This window comes from Juglans microcarpa x Juglans regia, chromosome 1S, assembly GCF_004785595.1.
Source record: "Juglans microcarpa x Juglans regia isolate MS1-56 chromosome 1S, Jm3101_v1.0, whole genome shotgun sequence".
Classification (NCBI taxonomy): Eukaryota; Viridiplantae; Streptophyta; class Magnoliopsida; order Fagales; family Juglandaceae; genus Juglans; species Juglans microcarpa x Juglans regia.
Genome location: NC_054595.1, coordinates 15,381,118 through 15,396,459, shown reverse-complemented (window position 1 = coordinate 15,396,459; position 15,342 = coordinate 15,381,118). Strand labels below are relative to the sequence as shown.

The 15,342-nt window shown below is 33.4% G+C and overlaps 1 protein-coding gene across 2 annotated transcripts; it reads left to right on the top strand.

Moving 5' to 3' along the window:
- Positions 1-7,819: 7,819 nt before the first annotated feature.
- On the top strand, positions 7,820-14,176 carry LOC121247138 (RPM1-interacting protein 4-like). 2 transcript variants are annotated; one of them, XM_041145479.1, is made up of 5 exons: positions 7,820-7,889; positions 7,996-8,080; positions 11,138-11,797; positions 12,331-12,525; positions 13,793-14,176. In XM_041145479.1, the coding sequence occupies exons 2-5, from the start codon at positions 8,075-8,077 to the stop codon at positions 13,823-13,825; spliced, it is 894 nt and encodes a 297-aa protein (XP_041001413.1). In that variant the 5' UTR covers positions 7,820-7,889; positions 7,996-8,074; the 3' UTR covers positions 13,826-14,176. The 2 variants fall into 2 exon arrangements, with proteins under 2 accessions (XP_041001413.1, XP_041001414.1); XM_041145480.1 differs by lacking the exons at positions 7,820-7,889; positions 7,996-8,080 and adding an exon at positions 8,104-8,260.
- Positions 14,177-15,342: the final 1,166 nt, after the last annotated feature.

Genomic DNA, 15,342 nt, shown 5'->3' with positions numbered 1-15,342 from the left:
CTAGGAATAATAGTGGAATGAGAAACGTGAAGAGGAAAGAGTCATCCCACTTTAGGTTTATTTGCGATCATCTTCCCTGACACTTGATCCTGCACAACACAACCAAACGTGAGAAATAGATATTACAATTATTATCAACCAATTGACCAACAGAAATAAGATTTGTGGAGAGCTTAGGAGACACAAAAACATCAGTTAAGGAAGAGGAAAGATCATCAACAACACTGATAGGCAAAGAACTGCCATTAGCGGTGTTAATTTTCAGATTTCCATCATAATTTCTGACATTGGAAAGAGGAACAACAATATTTGTCATATGGTTAAAGGCTTCGGAGTCAAAACACCATGATATAGAAGAAAATTTATGATTACCTGAGAGCCCAAAAGCATAAAAAACAAAAATGATCATCTATTGTACCATTTCAGGAGTGAGTGTATTCGGGTTTGCTAAGGCTGTAGGAGTAGGAATAGGAACAACCGGCGAGGCAGTAGGCAATGCAGCAGAACTAGAGGCACCAGTGGAGGCATGATAAGCAGTACCATGCTTCCTTTCAGGTCGAATGGGACAAGCAGAGATTTTATGACCCTGTTTCTTACAGTAGTTACAGAACTTCTTGGGGCAATCCCGAGCAATATGACCAAAAGCTTTACAACTAAAGCACTGAGCAGTACGCATGTCTCTACCCTTATTCCTCCCCTGTGCTGCATAAGCCACAAAAACAGGTGCACTAATATTAGCCCGATGTTCCATGGTAGCTTGAGTTACAATACGCTGCTCCTCACGAAAAAGTTCACTCAAACAGGCATCCAAAGATGGTACAGGATGACAATGCATCAGATTAGAACGTGTAGTTTCAAAATCAGAACAAAGCTTCATTAAGAATTGATCTCTCTTGCTTGTTTCATGCACTGCTTGGACAACAGAGAGAGCTGCAGAGGGAATATTAACATAAACAATATTTGAATAATCAGCCCAAAGATTTTGAAAACTAGAAAAATATTCCTCAATGGAGAGACTTCCCTGTGTGAAATTAGCCATCTCATAATTGAAAACACCTAGCCGTGTTGTCTTGATTGTAAATCTTATTTAGATAATTCTACATGGTAGCGGCAGTTTTATAAGGCCTTAGATTGAGAACAAGGTGAGGCTCAATTGAGTTAAGGATCCAGGTCATAACCCGAGCATCTTTAATTTCCCATTTAGACAAAGCCTCGACATCTCGAGGTGCAGGAGCACTCCTATCAATATGACCCCACAACTCTTTTCCTTTGACAAATAATTTAAATTGAAACTCCCAAGTAGAATATTTTTTGCCCATAAACCGAATATGAAACGAGTCTACTTTATCATATGACATGATGCAACGGAAAAAAAAATAATCACACAAAAAAAATTGATGCGAGAAGCACTGAAATCAGGGAGTCCTGATAACACTCCAAACCTGAGAATAATAACAAAGATGCCGAAAGAAGTAACTCACCAAAATGCTAAGCAGATGGCGCCAAAAAGTGAAACCCAAGCCAGAAAAATACGCCTAAATCCAAAAGGCATCGAGAAAAAAATTAGAAACCCCCCCAAAAAAAAAAGCAATAGACTTGGCCAAAAGTGAGAAAAAAAACCAAAAAGTACAAGAAACAAACAATAATTCCCAGTTGCTGCGCCGAGCAACACAAAAAGCTCCAAAGACCAACTCAGGCAGCTCTAAAATCGCAAGAAGCACTCAGATAGCGCCGAAAATTCACAAGAAAGCCTCAGAAGGTGCCAAAAGTGACCAAAAAGATGGCATCGAGAATCATACGAAAGGCCAACCCGAGAAAGGAAAAAAAAAATCGTAGATGGAAGGAAAACTATGAACCCGCTCTTGATACCATGTCAAATTGCTAAGAAACCGAGAATGCTCATAGAACTTTGTTGGAAAAACTTCACCCTGTAAGTTCAACCCCTTTCATTATATCATAAATTTCATCTATACACGGAAGTATATGCTATACACGGAGTCTAACTGATTCCTAATATTCAGCATCTATACACGGTAAGATAATTTGTACAACTAATATTAACAGAGTCATAAATTGTATAAATTCCTAAAACAAGATGTCGATTTTCCTTGGGAACACATTGTCTTCAAATGCCCAAACCACTCCCTTAAACCATCGTGCAAACTGTAGCAAGCCCTTCCCTTAGCCACTCTCAGTTGTGGAAGCCCAACCCTCAACCTCTCTCGGTTAGCCTCTCTCTCTCTCTATCTATCTATCTATCTATCTATCTATCTGTCCATGCGGTATCTCTGCCCCCCTCTCTTTTGCATTTCACGCATGCTACAAGTTAGGTATGAGGGTTGTTTATAATGCTATTTAAAAGTAATGTGTTTTAGGATTAAGTTATAAGTGGGTTTACAAGCTAAGCTAAATTAGGGGAGAGCATCGACTTAGTCGGAGTTCAAATTTGAACTTTGACTCCGACTTCGACTTGTGTAAGCTCTGATCCGACTCCGACTTGTTGGAGCGGAGTCGGCTGGGCATCTTCTTTTTTTAACTTCATATTTAGCCCATTTAAAAAAGAGTTTTTCGTGGGCTTTCAAATATCAATTTTTCAAAAAAATAACTAAAACTAAATCATTCACTATTAATTTACTTCTAAACCAATATCTAACTTATTTTTATACTAGACATATCCTATAGTGTTTAATTACATGTTATCATATTATTGTATTACATATTATTTTTAGCGTCTAATTACATGTTATTATACTATAGAATTACATGTTATTATATTATATCAGTGTCTAACTTATTTGTAACTTATTTCTATACTAAAATTATTTCTAGTGTCTAATTACATGTTATTATACTGTAGTAAATTGGTATTATGTGTTATTAACTTATTATACTAGACTTATTAGTTATTTCTATACTAGTGTCTAATTTATTTCTATACAAGACTTATGTTATAGTGTCTAATTACATGTTATTATACTAATGTTTAACTTATTTTTAACTCAATTATAAACTAGACTTTCTAGTGTTTAGTTATTGTACTTTAGTAAATTAGTATTATGTATTATTAACTTATCATACTAGGCTTCTTTAAATACTAGTGTCTAAAATTATGTTGGACGTTAATATTATACTAGGTTTAATAATATTAGGTTGAATGTCTTGGAAATGAGGTTTTATTCATTTAGGTTAGGAAAATGATAGTACTAGACCGCTTGAGTTTGCCCCTCGGTTTGACTTCTTGTCTATTTTAATTTTTTTACTTAATTATTAAGGAAGTAACAATTAGTGAATTTATGTATTTTCTTACAAATGTTTAAAAATATTTGAAAAAAATGAGAGAAAAAAGAAAAAAGAAAAAGTCGAATACACTATGGGGCACGTCTAACGGTAAACACTGGGTGGCGTAGTAGTAGTGTCCGTTAGGTTAAATGATATTTTTGATGTGTATGGTTAATATCTTACATTTGGTTTAACAGGATTGAGGTTAATGTGTGTTACAAGTCAATTTTACAGGCTCAGAGTTGAAAGAAAGGTGATCATGATTATTTTATGTTATGAGTTGAGGTTTAATGATTTTTTGAACGACGAGTTGAGGGAGGTTAAGGGTTTAACAAGGAGTCATTGATGGGATATTGAATATTTTATTATGAGGTGAAGTGAAAAGTATTTGAGGACATGCATTAATTAGGGCCGGCTAAGGTCACTGATAGGTTTATTAGGTGAAGTTGATCTAAGTCTATTCAATGGAAAATTGACTTAATGATATATATGTTAAATGTAGGTGCCAACTGACGTGAATGTGATTCAAGAACATGTAGTTTTCTGCATAAAGGTGATGCTCGCATAAGGTTTAAGGTACGTGACTATGATGATCATGTTTTTTCATACATTTTATGTAAACTGAACGGTCTTTTGCAACTGATGTAAAGTAAATATTTCTAAAGGTATATGTATATATGCAAATATTGGCTGCGTTTGGATGTTAAACTAAGTTGAATTGAGTTGAGATGATAAAGTATTTTTAGAATATTATTTTTTAATATTATTATTATTTTGAGATTTGAAAAAGTTGAATTGTTTATTATATTTTGTATTGAAATTTTAAAAAGTTGTAATAATGAGTTGAGATGGATTTAAGAACCAAACGAAGTCGAAGGAAATTTCGGGAGCTACGTATACGTACGTAAATGAGTACTACTTTAGTATGAATAGCATGCACATGTCTCATTTATTTTATGAACCATGTCTCATTTATTTTATTGGCAAGTGGTTTACACACCATGCACTAAATATATCTTGAATGCATACATATTATTAGTAACAGATCAATTATATAATGCATGAGTTCTTGGTGGGTACGTAATTTATAGAGCACGCAATATTCTCTTGATATCTGCGGTTGAACTCACTCAACAACCAAAGCTTGTTGTAATTATCTCATTTTCATGGCAAACCTTTATTTCATATATATCATGGGAAGTAGTAGTACTATTTTCATGCAGGACATCTAGCTGGATCATTGGATAAACATTAACAAGATGATGATGATCATAACCAGCTTTACGTGATGATTTTATTACAAACATGATCCAGATGATCTACCTCATTAATTAATTTGTATCTTGATCTAGCTATTAGTCATGTTCCTCATATTTCCATTTGTCATATATAAAGAATTTTGTATTCATGTATTGGAAAACAGCACAAGCAATTCCTTTTTCCAAATAGTCAACAATATTTTACCATCAATGCATTTGATTTGATTTAATATGATATTTCGGATTATCTTTCTACTCCGTTTGATAATTTCCGTTTCTCTCTTATCATAATAGATGATCATACATGTTGCACATAGGTTTAATTACATTTTTGCCTATATATACTTTAAAGGGAAATGATATTCCTACCGATGAATATCATCTAGAAAAGTCACCAATTCCTATTTTATTTTTTGTTTCTATATTTTTTTACTTAATTGTTAAGGAAGTGTTTTTATATGAGTTTGTGATTTTTTTAAATATTTAAGAGGATTTAAAAAATACTTGAAAAAAAAAACACAAAATAAAAAAGTAAATTGCACTTGTCGGTAGGAGTCCTCGGGAGCCACTCTTAGTGGCTCTAGCAGGACCTTACTTTTTTTTTGAGTAATTCTACATATAACCGTGAAGTGCGTAAACGCCGCGTAATCGCTTGAAAAAAGAGTGAGCTTCACTATTAAAAAATTAATTTTTTTCATGTAGGTCTTATGTTTTATTCATTTTATTTCAAAACAATTACATGACAGTTATACAATTTACGATTGTAAATATATTTTCTCTTTTTTTTTTTTTTTGGCATCGACCGTCTAGGAACAGCATCCAGACTAATTTTGAGTGTGCATAAGCCCTTCGCAATGAGTTTCCCGCAAGTGCACCTCCAGTAATTCAAAGGAAGAATCCCTCAATCCGATGATCGCTATAAATTGTTTGCAGCCAAATGGATTTAAATTTTAGACCTAGTGTAGTATACCCCTAAACCCAAGACTTTTACCACTTGAGTCCAAGCCCAAGCCCGAGCCCATGGCCTAGCAATACCTTACTTTAAAAGGATTAATCAATATTATAATTAGAGATTCTTAAAATAATCACAAGGGATGGAACTCGCTCTTTCTCAAATAATATGGGATCGTATTCAGCATCATCCATTATTCAGTTTGAGCTATTATACAATTACTTAACCTAAAATATAAGTTACAATGCACATTCTTGTTAAAACTCAACCATTAAAATCAACAATAAATAGTTGATCATATCGGTCAGAGTTTAACTTAATGGGTGAAAATTGAAATACAAATGATATTTCAAAGGGATGATTAATGTGTTTGTAGGTTTTATTGTAAAAACTATGACTTGAAAAAACGGTTCAATTCATATAATTTAGCAAGTCAACATTATTTGACTTGAATCAATTAGAAATTTATGAACCGATTTCGGTGAAACTTTTTTTTTTTTTTAATCTAACTATGGAACTGATTCAATCAGTTGATTTCAGAAAATTTTCAGACTCATTCAAGCCACTCAAACTGATGAAAAGTTGTGCTTATTTTTTTGGCTTGTACTCTAGCGATAAGCCTTTTTTTTTTTTTTTCCTTTTTTCTCATGTATAAAAATATGAGATAATTGAATATATATTAATTTTTCATTCTTGTATTCCATATGAATAATTGAAAACTAAAAGATAAATATGAGATTTTTTAACTTTATTTATTTGAATAAAAAAATGAGAGAAATGAATATTTGATATCATTTATGTGAGTATACATAAAATACTATTATAACAAGAAAAAATAAAATCAAGATGTGTTACAAGAGAAAGAGAGGCTTTTATACCCTCCAATCAAAAGTTGTCACATCAGAATTTTTATAAAATATTGTTATAATATATTTTTTTAATATTATTATTGTCTTGAGATTTAAAAAAATTGAATTTTTTATTTTATTTTATGTCGTAATTTAAAAAATTATAATGATTATATAAGATGAAATGAGATATGTTGTGAAAACAAACGAGACCTAAAATATGCTTACCTGCACATAATCAAAATTTATAATTTTTACTTAAAAACTAATGGTGGTTGCCAGCCATCAGACTCTAGTGATGGGTGATTAGATTCTGACGTCTATCGGCGACCTCTTATGTTGGCAAGCACCATGAGTGACGGACGGAGTAGCAATTTAAAAACTAAAGAGAAAAGCTATTTTGCTTTTCCAAGTATACCGCTTAAATGTACCGCTTGTCAAATTTTTTTTTTTACTTAGTGATTAAGAAAGTGATTTTAAGTGTATTGAAATTTTTTTTAAATATTTAAATATATTAAAAAATGTGAAAAGAAAAATGAAAAAAAAAAAACCAAAAACTGAAAGCAGTAAGTTTGAGCGGACTACTCTGGATGACAGGATAGCCCAACTCAAAACTAAAAGCTCTTACAAATAATTTGTATTAGAGTTTTCATAAGTTGAAGTTCATATTCTAAGGATTTAGAATTATCATTTCAAAAGAAGTAATTTAGTATGATTTAGTTTAGTATATAATTGATAGAATGATGAGGTGGTGGTGTTGTGTAGTTGTAGCATGTAAAAATTACTTTCACATCACATTCTTGTCAAAAGTGCACCTTTATGCCTATTTATCACCTTCTTTTTCCGATCTTAGTAATAAAGAATAACAATTCAAGAGTATAACTTTTTCGTGAAATAATAATCAGGCAAAAGGCAAAGCAAAAGTTTAAATATTGATCTACACAAATAAAGGATGATGCTAGCGGGTGGTCCAGCATTTATTGCTGGGCTACCACTTGCTCTAAATTTTTGTTTTTTTTTTTTTTAAATTATTATTATTTTAAGTATTATTTTAATATTTTTAATCATTAAAAAAATATAAAATTTTATTAATAATCATTGTTTTAACTATTAAGTAAAAAAATAAATAAATAAATTAAAATACATTAAACAGTAAATTTTAAGGCTACAACTAACATTTTCCAACAAATAAACATGCTACAAACTGCCATTTGTTTAAGGATGATGCAATCATGTCAAAATCCAACTTCATGATCTAATCTCTGAATTTGTCAAAGTCTTGGTCGTTTTTTAAAGCTAATCGAACACATGCACTCCTTTTTGTGTGTTTAAATGCCACCGAAACCAGCAGCAGGTACACTGTTACAGTTGTGCTTGTTCAGTTGTTTTTTTCAGCGTTGTTACAGTTCTAGTTTTTATGCAAAAATAAAGCAGTTGGCAAACTTTTAACTTGCAAAGAAAATGAAAAAGGACGAAGAAAAACGTAGTTAAAAGTAAAACAGCGAGAGAGAGAGAGAGAGAGAGAGAGAGCTCCGAGGTCAACTATTACAGGTGACACAAGTCAACAAATGTTTTTCTTTCCACATGTTCTTTTCCCTTTTTTTCTTTTGGTATCTGGAAATTAACTTTCTAGTTATATGTTGTCGGATTGGTGAAGGTGGTCGGCGAAGGACCAGTCTGTTGGAAAGCTCTTTTCTTTTTCGGGAATTATCGACAAAGTTCTTTTTCGAAGGCTAATGGCTGTGAGTTTGTTTGCTTTTCTTCATCTTCTTTCTATTGTATATATGATCCTTTTCCTTTTATTGATGGGTTTTGAGTTGCATTTGTACCTTTCTGCCTATGGCAAGTATTTGGACTCCATCCTTCGATGTGTTTATCAATAAGAGAAAAATGGCATCGTAAAGTTTGGTTTAGGAATTCAGGTAAGTTTTTTCTCTTTTCTTATTCCTTTTTTTTTTTGGAACAGAACAGAACAAAGAAAAGAAGATTGATACATGGGTTCGTGGAAAGTTCAGATTTGGATTTAAGTTTTGATTAATTGCACGAATTCTTCTCATCATTCTGGGTTACAGATCTTTGCAATCCCCGGAATTTATCCCAGAAATTGAAGCTTAGGTTTCAAAAATCATAGAATCTGCATTGGCCATGATTTTGGGTTTTTTTTTTTTTTTTTTTTTTTTTTTTTATATATATATTTGCATTTTGATTTGTCTAAATTTGAAATAAGCTTAAGGATATTTGGGGTAATGGACGTATGTGAGAAGTGTATAACAGGCATGCATTTAGTGGGTGGATGTATATGTTAATGTGAATCACAATATACTCATTTGTGGTTGTCCGATGCCTAAGTCGCAAAAATACAAGGGCCTTCAACATTAGAAGTTATGATAACTAGATAATAAATTCTCTAAATCATTTGGCCTTATCAATGTTTATGATCTTTCCCACCGTAAATTCCATCTTTCTCTTGTAGTTATCTTTCCTGTTATGTGTTATTACTGATAGAATCGGTAGCAATCCTACTGTCTCAGAGGATGAATGTGGCACTAAGGGTGCCAAATTGAATATGGCAGAGAACCCTCAACAGATGTTTGTGATACTGGGACTGTGACAAACAAGCTTGCTTCAATAATAACTACCACATCTGAAGTGCATTATTGTGAAACTCATTCTTGTTAGGTTAGGCCTACATTGTGTCGTGGGGACCTTCTAAGAAGTTCCACATCATTACCCTCTGGTAACTGGAAGATAAAGAATTGTTTGGATGTTCTGGAGCTTTCTTTGGGTTTCAATTTAATATGACATTAATGAAAGTATTGCTTTCATGTCAAGGTTTGGGTTATGAAATAGGTGGAAGAAGTTTCACCTTGTTTTTCTGTCAAGAGAGAGAAGAAAAATCCAGTTCAAATGTCTTCATAGCTCCCTACGGTGTAAAAGTTTTTGAAGAATTGGGTGGAAGTTGTTTTATTAGAGATGTGTACTGGGGTTGGAGATTCAATTTTCAAAATATCTCTTTTCCGTTATCAATTTTTGTCTTTATCTAGATGTATTTCCAAACCATCTCAAATTCTGTTGTGGATGGTGTGGATGTTTGTTCATGAAGATGAATATTGTAGTCAAACATTTAAGGTCTCTCTGTGTGAGGCGTGACCATGCAAAAAATTTTATTATTTATATTCTCATTCCTCTGATAAGCAAGCTTTACTTAGCCTATGATTTTATTTTTTGTGGGTGTTAAATGATAATGGTTCCTGTTTTGGAATGAATCCTGATATACAATAGTTACTGGCCTTAGTTGACCTTTAGACACTGAGTCAGTAAAAATGATTGAAAGAAGGGTTGTTGTCAAATAGCAAAAGAAACTGTCTACCTTTTCTTGTAGCCCTTCATATGTATAGAGAATAAAATGTTACTTCTGTAAGAGGCATGGCTCAGCACAGTAAGGTAATGTTGATTGCGTGGATGAGAGTGTTCAGTAAGTTTGTCGCACTGGAGACCTTACATGATTCGTGAATAGCATCATGGAGCGGGTAGATTATTTATAATTCAGAGAACCTTTGTCCTGACAGTATTCTCCATTGTTTCACTTGAGATTGATGATTTATGATTAGTTTTGTAACCTAATCATAATGATCCAGTTGAAAAGAAATTTTGGGATCTATGAAAAATGCTATGGCGACCTGTGCCTACCAATTGTGCTTTTTTTGGCTGCTTATATTGAAAAGGTTATACTATTGACTGTGCAGGATACAAACTAGCCAACAAATAGAGAAAAGTTTGCATATATTTTGGCTCTTCCCCTACTATATTTTCATATAAAGTATCACCAAAAAATACTAAGTATGGGCGTGAATATACACACACCGATATATGAACATTTTTCCATTCTAGAAGTGTTGACATATACGACAGATATAGCATATATGTGGGAATGATTAGTATACACTATTATTTCTAAATTGAAACAAAGCTGAATCTCAAAGTGTATTTGCTTAAGATCATATCAGATATGTTCTCTTCTTTTTTTCCCAAGCCAAATCAGAAATATTAATAAGCAGTGTATGTGAAATGAACATTTTTCCATTGTAGAAGTGTTGGTGCCACTTAGATGGCTAAAAGGCTCTTTGAATCCACATCTCTTGGTTTCTGGGTTACTTTTGTAGTGCTATTTGAAGGCCTTTATGCCACACACCATCCACATGTCATAATTTGATTTCTAAGATTTGAATTTTAAAATTTATCTTACAAATCAAATTATGCCACATAGATGGTGTGTGGTGTAAAAGCCTTCAAATAGAATTATTCTTCAATTTAATAGGTTCATGCAGGTTGAGAGTGTTTTCTACTTATTTAGAAACTTAACTATTCTGAATAACAACTGTTCTGAATCCCAAATATTATGAAGTCGCATTTGTACGGCTGAGTTAGAGTTTAACTTGTTATTCTTAGTTTATTGCTATTCTTTGCATATTTGGCTGTCTCAGAGGATCATATATTCAAGAAACTAAATGTAGCATTTGAGAACGGTCTAATATTACTCCAGATTTACTTGTGAAAGAAAACTTCAATAATGGAGATAACTTCATGTCAAAGAAACAGATTATTCTTCAGTAAATTCTTATTCATGCATTTATGTCTATTTAATTATTTAGCTTTAAATTCTTCCACGCTAGAGTGAGGAGTCTGGAATATTTTCCACCTTTAAATGACAAAGCTCTTGTTTGTTTATATATCTATTCTGCATAGATGTGAATCCGGGTGTCTCTATAAACATATTTCTTGTCTCTGTAAATTTGCAGCATAACTTCAATGTGCCAGAGTTTGGTAAATGGGAAAGTGAAGTCCCATACACAGTCTATTTTGATAATGCAAGGAAGGGTAAGGATGGTGGAAGCAAGAGTGCTGAGGTAGAAAGGTCAGAGCATGAGCACAATAGAAGCCAAGAAGATACCGAGTTAAGGATGGTAGCTGATTCGACATTGCAACATGACACTGCAGGCCAGAGGGCTGCTTTGGAATTTCGCAATCACAATGGTGTACGATCTGGTAGTAACAATGCTAAAGGGTTAGCACCTAAAAGCTCAGAAGCATTAAGGTCAAAGAATGAGCAACATTTGAGCCTGGAAGGTGATGAAGTAAGGAGACATTCTGATTCAGCAATGCCTCGTGAAGCTGTAGGTCAGAGAGTCTTATCAGATTTACCTCTTCATCATCGTGTTGGCCCATCCACTGGCAACATCCCTAAAAGGGCTATGCAGCAGAGTGCAGGGGCTGATCACAGCATTGAGCACTCACCTCTGCACCAACATTACCAGCCAAGGATTGGAGGAGGCAAAGGCAGTGGAGTGTCTTCTCCCTCATGGGAAAGGAAGGGTTCATCTCAAGGCAGTAGCCATGGCTTAGCTCCATTGACTCCAGGAAGATCTCGACTAAGATCAGTTGCTCGAGACAATGAAACTGTAATTGCTTTTCTCAATTTCTTCTTTTCTACGTTCTCAAAACTGCAAAACCGCACCTATCTATATTTCTTATTAATTTTTTATTTATATTGCTTAAAGGTGAAATGATATCATAAACCTATTTTATTTCTATGTTTGGTTGCTGAAGTCACAGGAAAGGTAAAGGGAAAACTCGGAATCTCAAGTTGTCCTCTCCAACACTGACTGGTTTTAAGATTTTAAGTTCAAAATATTGTCTTGCATTGAAGAAAAAAAGACGTAGGAGGCTGGACCAAACTTCACTAATTTCTTCTAAGAAGGCTCATCAAATCTATCACAAACAAATCTTATGAAGTGACTTTTGATTTTGCCTAATCATTTCCTCTTTCCTTATTCTACCTAGTTTGATCTATTTAATGTTTTGTTTTAAGCAGGTTGGGCAAGGACAAGTGCAATTTTTTTTAGTTTTATTTTTGTTAAATTTATTACCACAGACCATATAATTTTATCATAGCTTCATTTGAAGGATTATGATTTTAGTTATGATTTGGCAGCCTGATCACAGTGCTGCTGTTCCAAAATTTGGTGACTGGGATGAGAGCAACCCTGCATCAGCTGAAGGTTACACTGCTATTTTCAACTTAGTGAAACAGGAGAGGCAGGTTGAGGCAGGAAATGCACCAGTTGTGGCAAGTGGAACTCCTTATTCTAATGGTCTTCATATGCAATCTGATAATAAAAATTCCAAGGTATGTGGTGCTCTTATATTGATGTATAAAATACCTTATTGATTGTCACAATTGACGGCCTGTTGTCAGTTACTGATATCATGGTCAAAAGGGGTGTCTGTGTAATCGATTACCTACATAATTTCAGAAGCATTTTTTTTTTTTGTATTCTACTGAGCCGCCTCATTATTTCATTTTATTTTATTGACCCATCCCAACCCTACATACTAAAATGACCTTTCATTGTTTCTTCTACAACATACCCATTCGGTTTTTTGACATTAAGAGTAAAAAAAGGTTTGAAGATGAAAGATTTCATACCATTTATGATTATAAATTCAATACAGGAAAATAACTTTTCATCTTATAGTGGTTATTGATTTCCCATTACTTGTCTTTTTGGCTTTGCTACCACTTAACTCTTTTATCATTTTATTATTACTTTTCCAATGTAGAAAAAAAGACTATTCATCTTGTTGTAGCTATCGACTCTTGATCTTAATTACTTACCCTTTTGACTTCTTCACATCTTATTTAATTTTGATGTTTGTTTGAGATATCAAAATTGCCATTCCAACCCTTAGGCCTTGTTTGCTTACACAGTTCAAATGAGATGAGATGAGATGTTTTGTTGAAAGTTGAATAAAATATTATTATAATATAAATTTTTAATATTATTTTTGTTTTGAAAAAGTTGAATTGTTTATTATATTTTGTATGGGAGTTTGAGAAAGTTGTAATGATTATATGAGATGAGATGAGATGAAATGGCTTGGTTTTGTGTAACTAAACCAGCCTAAAGGTTAGGGGTTGACTCAAGTGGTAAAAGCCTTGGGCTTTGGGGTATGCTCCCCCAGGTCTAAGGTTCAAATCCCCTTGGGTGCAAACAATCTCTAAGGGCCATCGGACTGGGATATTATTTCCTTGAATTACCCAAGGTGCATTTGCGGGAAACTCCTTGTCGAGGGGCTGTGCACTCCCGGGATTAGTCGTAACGCTGTTCTTAGACACCTGGTGCCAATAAAAAAAAAAAAAAAAAAAAAAAAAGAGATATCAAAATTGCCATTCCTCAAGATTATAAGAATATACTTGCATTTTAAACTTTCATGACACATTTTAGACAACTAATGCAAGATAGTCAGGTAATCCGACTAGTCTCAGTTAAAAATCAAAGCATGTATGATTTAGTTCTCAACTGCAACTATCATGGGGAATTCAATTGTGTCTGTCACCTCATCTCATTCTGTTAGTTAATGCAAAAAGTTTCTGAACTCTCTTTTTTTCATAGGGCTGTTGCTGTTTTCCCTGGGCCAGAAAATGATATATGGTATATGTGGAGAAGTAGAAAGCGGCTGCGGTGTACATTTATATAGCTTGGGTGACATTTTATGCATAGAGTAACGTCTCTTAACGTCTCTTTACTGAGTGTATTGTTTCACTTGGAATGCATTCTTTCACTTGTTAGTGGATGTGACCTGAAAGAAGTTGGGATTTTGAAGGAAAGGCATTTCATTGCCCAGAAAAAAAATAAAAATGTTTGATTGGGGAGCAGTAACCAGGTTTTCCGTTTTCTAGTTTATCCTGTGTGACTATATGTTACTCTTTACCATAAATGTTTAGTCATACTTTGTGCTTAAACTGCCTATCTTAAGAGATACTTGTTTTGCTTTTACCTTATTGTTCTGTATCTGAAGGGAAGAAAAGAAAAACTGGAAAGATGATCAAATGCTGAGCACTTTAGAACAATGCTCAACTAAAATCTTCATGAAACTTTTCTTTAATTGTTTTTTTAACAAAACCTGTCTCTAGTTTGATTGCTGGGAATTTCGGAAAACCATCTGAATTTTAATGTGTAATTGCACTTGAGGGATAGTTGTATGACCTGGTTGCTGACATGACTTTACCTGTTTGAGATGAGATCTTTATAATGTAGCTTAAATTGATTGTGTGCACCTCAGATTAGTCGGGAACTTTATTCTCGGACACCCGCTGCCTATAAAAAAAATGTAGCTTAAATTGGGTGAAATTTTCACTCTCACAACTTTGATAGCATCTCAATATAACTTAATTAAATTCTTTAAATAGCATTGGATATATCATATAACTTATTTGTTCATAGAATGTTTCCAATTCTTTCTTAGCATATTTCTTTTATTTTTTGAACTGGTTTTTCAACCTTAAATCATTACACATGTGAAGGTCATCTCTATTAGTAACTGAACTGATTTCTCCATAGGTTAATTTTTTAAAATTTATTGTATAGTCATTAAAATGCTTTACCTTTCTGTTCATAATAAGATAAACCAGCAACAGACTTCTCTGTCCAGTAAGCTTGTTGGCATTCGTTTCTTAGAAATACTTTATCGATAGGAATACATTTATTTATCCCATTTGAAATCAGATAACTTAAGACCAAAGTTTTAAATTTCGTACCGTACCGGCCGGTACGGCCGAAATTTTTCGTTTCGGCCGTCCGGCCGGTACAGGTACTATATCTGTTCCGTACCGGCCAAAATACCGGCCGTACCGGCCGGTATCGGTCATACCGGCCTCAATTTCGGCCTGTACCGGCCTATATTTCGGCCGGTACCGGCCGATATTTCGGCCTGTGTGTTTTTTTTTTTTTTTTTTTTTCGTTTTTTCGTTTTTTCAAACTACAAACTTATTTTTTAACCCTCAATTCAGACTATACTATTTATAATTTATATATATATGTATTTGTATATAATTTATTTATATATAGACTATTATTTTAGAATATAATTTTTATATATATAATTTATTTATAGATCGACTATCCCGAAATGTTATCCCGAAACGCTATCCCGAAACGGTACC

What these genes read in the sequence shown, in the direction of transcription:
- LOC121247138 (XM_041145479.1), top strand. An exon ending in TTGCTCGAGACAATGAAACT is followed by an intron (nt 11,798 to 12,330) that starts GTAATTGCTTTT and finishes ATGATTTGGCAG; the next exon opens with CCTGATCACAGTGCTGCTGT. An exon ending in CTGATAATAAAAATTCCAAG is followed by an intron (nt 12,526 to 13,792) that starts GTATGTGGTGCT and finishes TTTTTTTCATAG; the next exon opens with GGCTGTTGCTGTTTTCCCTG.